The 7985-nt window shown below is 35.1% G+C and overlaps 1 protein-coding gene across 1 annotated transcript; it reads left to right on the plus strand.

Annotated features, from left to right (window-relative positions):
* Positions 1–4718: 4718 nt before the first annotated feature.
* LOC145614414 (transport inhibitor response 1-like protein) lies at positions 4719–7985 on the plus strand. Its single transcript, XM_081669469.1, has 3 exons — positions 4719–5548; positions 5869–6370; positions 6462–7985. Exons 1-3 carry the CDS (start codon positions 4962–4964, stop codon positions 7224–7226), a joined length of 1854 nt encoding a protein of 617 aa, XP_081525595.1. The 5' UTR covers positions 4719–4961; the 3' UTR covers positions 7227–7985.

Below are 7985 nucleotides of genomic sequence, written 5' to 3' on the forward strand. Positions count from 1 at the left end.
GCGCCTATCAGCGGACTCTAATCTCTATTGCTTGCCGGTTAGCTAAACTTTTCTTATTGAGGTGATACAAGTTGATACATATGATACAATGAAAGAGTTTTGCAAGTGATAATACAAGTTGCCCACAATGAGAACTACATGAATTTGTATCTCTTTTAACATCATCTTAGATCTCCATTGACCAGAACAATATATAAAGATTGGTTAAATCTGGTCTTGCATACATATATAGCTTCGGATTTAAATCAATTTAAAACGCATATTACAAAATTAGTAGTACATCAACAATCATAAAACTCACAACATTTTTTTTTTATTTTTGACAAGACCAAGTATTAATGAAAATTTTAAGGTACAGTCGTCTGTACCATACTTGGTACAGACAAAAAACGCGGAATGAACATGTATATGTTTTATAAAGAACATACAACTGTTTTGTAAAGAACATATAGCTTTTTGTAAAGAACATCCAGTTTTATGTTTTTTTTTTTTAATCTACAGAACATGATAATACTATGTAATGAACATTATTTATATATAGCCACCATAATTTGGAGGCAAAATTCAAAGAACATTTAACAATAAGCAATGAGTATTATGTCACAAATAAAAACACATTATACAGATAATCAAATAACATAAACATATGTTCTTTTTTTTTTTTTGTGCAAAAATGTTCTTTTCACTCTAGCTATATGTTCATTACATATTGACAGTATGTTATTTTCATTTTAGGTATATGTTCATTACATTTTAATAATATGTTCTTTTCACTATAACTATATGTTCATTACTTTTATATATCATGTTCTTTCCTCCAAAACGACTGTACGGTGCACCGTACAGACGCCTGCATGAACCATCTATTGAAGTATTAAGGGTCTGTTTTCATTGATTGAAATGAGCTGAGCTGAGCTGAACTGAACTGAATTGAATTGAATTGAACTGAACTGAAATGAATATTTTATAAGAGAAGGAAATTAGAAGCTGAACTAAACTGAACTGAATTGAACTGAACTTATTAGAGTTGAACTAAACTAAAAATAATCATATTAAAACATACCCTAAGTTAATTTAAAAATAATGTTAATAGTAAAATAAAAATAATTTGATCGTGACATTCATGCAATAACCCATATCATCGACCGAGCCCAATTTATTTTTTATTATTACTCATTTGTTCGCACGTTGCCATTATCAAATAAAAATTAAAATAGTTTTTCTGTATTGAGTGATAAAAAAATCAGGTTGGGCCAGACCTTAACATGATACCTCGTGTTCAAATCCGAAAATAAGTAGGGGGCTTTTCAGGCCAAAACGGACTTTTCGAACTTTCACTAAAAATATGTTTTAGACTTGACCAAATCCGCTCTATTTTCGAATCGGATCGACCAGGCTAGCGGGCCAGGCCAATGTTGATCATCACTATGTAGCTAAACCTCTCCAAGTCGTTGGCACAACTCACCTAATTCTAGATTTTGTTTTGTGGGAAAATAACAAAGATTGGGAATAGGCTTTTCATCTCCTCCACAACAAAGGATAAGATATAAGTTCCATCATCTGACATTTATACCAAAATTACGGGAAAGATAATTTGGAAAATTGAATTGGCCTCTCTATTATATTGCCTTTGATGTCAATAGCATTTCTGTGATTAAAAATTAAAGGAAAAGTAGTTCCACTGTAATTGTCTCAAAGTGGGTACTTGCATTGTGCTTAACCCTTATCTATGAGGTACCTAAGAAAACATGGCTAATTTTCCTACGTACATAAAGAAAGACCCTACTCCAAGATTATGTATGATTTCTTTGTCCAAAATTAAATCAAGAACGAGTTTGGAAATTTTAAGCCGAAATTTTTGATGCACTTTAAGTAAGGAGTTGAAAGATGTGATACGTATTTCTACATTTGTTGAGTTTCTATTTGGTTGATACTATTTAAGCTAAAGTTAAAGGGAAAAAAGGTGTGCGTACGTATTATTTATTATCTAATTTTTATGTATGAGTAATGACCTTATTACATTTTTTTTTAAAAAAAAATTGTATTTTATTTTTTTATTTTTTTAAGACGACAAGGTATATATAAATCAAAAATATCCGCTTCGTATATTATTGTAACAAACAATTCATGTCAAATTATCTAATTAAGATTTTAGTTAACTTTATTATCTAGCACACCCTAGGGGGGGAGCATTCAATAGAATTTGACTAGGGTGTCAATGATAAAAACCACAATAGCTTTGATTGATCGAATTGATGCTCATGTTAGTCATGTGCCAAGGGTGTTAAATGGTATGATAAAAACCACAATAGCTTTGATCAATCCAGTTGATGATATTCATGTAGATGCAATACAACCCTTGTGTTCTTAACATAAGACACTATTGAAATTACAATCAATTTATCATTTGAAAAGCTCTAATATGATACTATTTCTATGTTTTAATGAGATATAAAAAAACATGCCCTTTTCAATTCACATAAAATAACTTACTTTCTCTAAACTTAAATTGTTTTTATACATTTGATTTGATCTTAAGTTATTCTAGAGCTAGTTCTGACAAAAAATAATATATATTTACACTCTAGAATAACATATGCTTTTAAACTCTAGGCATAAGGCTCAAATTCGACCTCGAGGTTGAGGCTTCAACCTCCATTAGAGACGCTTTGAGTGTGTGGAATTGTGGATCAGTTGTCTCTCACTCATTCACTTTAAAAGCATGTAATCTACTAATATAATACAGAACCAATAAACCATAAGAGTTGAAGTCTAATCAAGGTATTTCTCTAATCCTTACCTTTTTTTTTAATAATAAATTTAAAAAAACGGCTCTAGTTCAACTCTTCAATAGACCATGACTCGTTGTTAGGGACTTACGGAATATCCTTCTCTTGTAGTAGGACTATAGGAGTAAAATCAGTTGATGGCATATGTTTATTCAATTATTGTAATCTAACACAAAAGAAAAAGAAACAAGTTAACGCAACTCAAAAGCTCTTCAATAAAACACAACAAATTACCGTGATTTGGTAATTGATGAAATGACCACTAATAATTAGTTTATTAGGAAAAAAAAAAGAAAAAAAAAGAGGTGATTTTGAGGTATTTATTCGCTTTACGTATTTGACTTATATTATACTCCAATACGGAGGTTGTACGTACTACGTAGCCCACTAGATAGAGATTTCACAAAACTCCCCCTCCTCTCCTCTCCTCTCCTTTACTCTTAACTAACAAGAAAAATATTGGTCAACTCTCTCAACCACTTCAAGTGGAAATGAAAGCAACGAATTTCATTTCTTTTTTTTTTTTTTTTTTTTAGGCATACAAGTATAATTGTTACTCTTCGCACCTTTTGAATTTATCCAAAGAATATTTTTTGACTTTTGAAGACTCCATAGGGCTCTATCATGAGGCATTGTTCACTTTCTCTCTTTTCACTTAACTTGTTTCATTTATCACACCTGTCAAATGTTTAATACTCCCTTCGTTTTTTTTTCATATGCATCACTTGGGAATGCACATAGTTTTAGGAGATAAACATAATATTATGAGTGGGTGAATAAATTATTATAATAAAAGTATGATGGGGACCATGAAAGAGAAAATATGTGAGAGAGAATATATATTTTATTATCTAAGTGGGGACATAGAAGAGAGAGAAATGATAAAATAATTTGAGTGGGGTTTAAAGTAAGAGAGAGAAATAACAAAATATAGTATAACTTTACCAAATATAGAAGTGATGCATATAAAAAAAAACACCCATAAAAGGAAAGTGATGCATATAAAAAAGACGGAGGGAGTATTAAAAATCATAAACTTATGCATAACTATGTTTTTGCTTACTTATGAATTATAATGTAAAGATTAAAAAAAAGAATTGAAAGTATAAATGTTAAATTAGATAAGTAAACAGAGAAATTATTGGAGTAAACTCGGGGCCTTTTCTTTTCAGCGTAAGTTCTGTTCAGTTCCTAATTTTCTCCTCTCATAAAATATTCAGTTCAGCTTAGCTCAATTTAGTAAATCAAAACTGGTCCTTAAAAAGACGGATGTATAAAAAAGAACCCAAAATGAAGTGTCTCATAGAGGAGGAAGGAGGGAGTCCCCCCAAATTGTTTCATCTTTAGAGCTGTAATTTAGAGAGTGAAAGTAATCAAAAGTAAAATAGTGAGATAACCCCGGTTAAGTAATTAGCGCATAGCGTTTATATGTTTTAGAAACATATAGGATGACTAAATGTACCACTACAGCCTAATAAGTGACAGGTGGTAGATATTTTAGGAGAAAATAATCAACGACATAGGATGACAAAAAGTACCACCGCATGCATAATAGTACACAAAAAGTACTATTAATAGAACTTATACTTTAATGGTACATTATAGTACACAAAAATGTACCATTGTAGAAAAACATCAAATGAAAAAAAATAATAAAAACCCCATGATACCCTCCTACATGCATGCTAAACATATAGGTGTTATGCGCCTAAAAGCACTCGATAACCCCAAATCAAAAATTCACAACCCAACCAATGAAGAATCCCAATGCCACACCACCACCACACAGTCACACCCAAAATAAAATAAAAAATGTTTAGTAACAGTGTTTAATTTAATTTTGGTGTGTTAATTACAAATTGAAATGAAGAAGACCACCTTACTACACTGTTTCTTTTATTTTCTGCCTAATTTTCTCCATTATTAAACCCAACTCCAACCTTCTTCTCTCTCCCCCACACTCCCCCCATTTTCTCTCACTTTCTCTCTCCTCTCTTTCTCTCTCTCTCACTCACTCATTTTCATCCCACCAATCCTCCTCCTTCTTCTCTACTAAAACCCTAATCACTCTCTTTTTTTCTTTATTTTTTTTGTCTTAAAAGTTTTTATTTTTTTGATTTTGATTCTATCTCTCTCTTCCCCCGAGATCGATCTATCTATCAATCTCGGAGGATGAGAGAGAATAACAACAGACCCGGACCCGAAAACGACTCCACGGTCGGCTTCGGGTCCGGGTCTGTTCCCGGGCATGGCGGGGTGTCTTCATCTTCCTCCCCCTCCTCGTCTTCTTTGTACACCCCGCCATGTCCGGATCAGGTGTTGGAGAACGTCCTCGAGAATGTTCTCCACTTCCTGACCTGCCGCCGCGACAGGAACTCGGCTTCCCTTGTGTGCAAGTCGTGGTACCGCGCCGAGGCGCTTACCCGATCCGACCTCTTCCTCGGGAACTGCTACGCGGTGGGTCCTGCCCGTGTCACCGAGCGGTTCAAGAGGGTTAGATCGGTGCTCATCAAAGGGAAGCCGCGGTTCGCGGACTTCGGGCTCATGCCTTTGAACTGGGGTGCTCACTCTACTCGTTGGATATCTGCTTTTTCTCAGGCTTACCCTTGGCTTGAAAAGATTCACTTGAAACGTATGACTGTAACTGATTTTGATCTTGAGCTTATTTCTAAGTCTCTCTCTTCATTAAAGGAGCTAATTCTTGTTTGTTGTGAGGCTTTTGGAACTAGTGGACTTGCTGTTCTTGCTTCAAAGTGCAGGTTAGATAATCAATTTTTTTACTTTGCATTTTGTGAATAATTATCTGGTTTGTGATTAGATTTTTCTTTTGAAAAGGTTTGTCTATATTTGTGTTGTGATTTGGTATATGGGTAAAAAGCACCCAGATCTGAAAATGGAAAAAAAGTTAAAGTTATTTTATGGGGATTTTTAGTTGCTTTATAAAGTTAATTAACGAATAGTTTGGAAAATAAATGTAATTTGGGAAGTGTATTTGTATTTAGTACAGTTTAGTAGAGTTGAGAAATGTTGATGTTGATAGTTAAAGTTTTCTCCAATTGTTTTGTTGGTTATTGTTCAGACAATTGAGAGTGCTGGATCTGTTTGAGGATGAAGTGAATGATGATGAAGTTGATTGGATTTCATTTTTCCCTGAATCTGGGACTTGTCTTGAATCGCTTAGCTTTGAATGCATTGATTTTCCTATTAATTTCAATGCATTGGAGAAGCTCTTAGCTAGATCCCCTAACTTCAAGAAGCTTAGGGTGAATCGCTGTGTTTCGATTGATCAGTTGTATCGTTTGATGGTTCGAGCTCCTCAGCTAACCCATCTAGGAACTGGGGCTTTTAGTCCTTCGGAGATTTGGCAACCATCTGAACAAGACTTGGATTATCGAGCTGCTTTTGCTGCTTGTAAATCTCTTGTTTGTTTATCGGGCTTTAGGGAGATTGCGCCGGTGTTCTTGCCTGCCATCCATCCCGTGTGTGCTAACCTCACTTCGTTGAACTTTAGCTATGCTAATATAAATGCTGAGGAGTTGAGATCAGTGATTTGCCATTGCCACAATCTCCAGATTTTTTGGGTAGGTTTTGTGAACTCTCATTTTCTCTATTTTGGCTGATTGTGTACAATTGAAACTTGAAAGTTTGAATGTGTTATGTTGCTTCTTGTAGGTTCTAGATACAGTCGGGGATGAAGGGCTTCAAGCTGTTGCATCAAATTGCAAGGATCTTAGAGAGCTTCGTGTGTTCCCAATCGATGCCAGGGAAGACAGTGAGGGATTCGTGTCTGAAGTGGGTTTGCTTGCTATTTCTGAAGGATGTCGGAAATTGCATTCCATTTTATATTTTTGTCAGAGGATGACAAATGCTGCTGTGATTGCAATGTCAAAGAATTGCCCTGATCTTGTGGTGTTTCGGCTTTGTATCATGGGGCGACACCGCCCTGACCACATCACCAATGAACCAATGGATGAAGGTTTTGGAGCTATCGTCATGAATTGCAAGAAGCTCACTCGACTTGCAGTTTCTGGGCTGCTAACTGATAAGGCATTTGAGTACATTGGGCGATATGGAAAATTGGTGCGTACTTTGTCAGTTGCTTTTGCTGGGGATACAGACATGGCACTCAAATATGTTCTGGAGGGTTGCCCAAAATTGCTGAAACTGGAGGTTCGGGATAGCCCATTTGGTGATTCAGTGTTACGAGCTGGTTTACCCCACCTTTACAACATGAGATTTCTTTGGTTGTCCGCTTGTAGGTTGACTCTTCCTGCTTGTAGGCAGATTGCTAGAGAAATGCCCCATTTAGTAGTCGAGGTATTTACTAATCGTATGGAAGCTGTTGATGATAAGGAGGAATTTGTCGATACGTGTTATATGTATCGATCCCTTGAAGGGCCAAGAACTGATGCACCAGAATATGTGAGGATTTTGTAGGCTGGATATTACCAAGTGATGACATGTTTCGGTTGCTCTGACCGTAACCAGAGAATGATTTGTCACCCTTATTGGTGCACTTATAACAATGCAGCTCGGTGCTTGCTGCTCTTGTGGATAAATGAAAAACCATGCATTGATTCAGAGCTGTTGGAGTTGCAAAGTGATAATCATCACAAAGGAGGGCGGATTTTACCCCTCAGTGCATAAGAAATTGGTCAGTTAGGAAAATAAGGTTGGAGGTACTGATCCATTCGCGGTTGCTGTATTTTTTTTTCTTTTCTTTTTACTTCATTTTTCACATTTTCAATGTTTTATTACTCTTTGTGCATTCATTTTCTTTGTATAAGACAAGGTTGCTAGAGATGGAAATTGGAATTGGAGAAAGGTTATTGAGCTTATGAACAATGCATCATTTTTTGCCATGGTACAAAATCACAAGGATCAGATTGATCATTCTACATGGAAAGATGCTCGTGAGATGGACCTAGAAAGAATCGGATGTTTTTCTTTGTAGTTAAAATGTAGCCTAGTAGAAGGCGTAGCCGGAGACTACCAAGTCCCATTCCCTTCTCAGATTTCCTTGAAGAAACAATGTTTGTTTATGAGATGTGTTGATTGTAGCCTAGCATCAAAAGAAAATTAATTATGTTGTTAAATTTAGTTATGTTAAGAAGGGCAATAAATGTTAGTCATATTCATGGGAATGGACCAGTTATAAAATTAAATATAGTGGGAGCTGAATGTCTGCCTTTTTCA

The sequence above is a fragment of the Chenopodium album genome, chromosome 25, assembly GCF_948465745.1.
Source record: "Chenopodium album chromosome 25, dcCheAlbu1.1, whole genome shotgun sequence".
NCBI lineage: Eukaryota > Viridiplantae > Streptophyta > Magnoliopsida > Caryophyllales > Amaranthaceae > Chenopodium > Chenopodium album.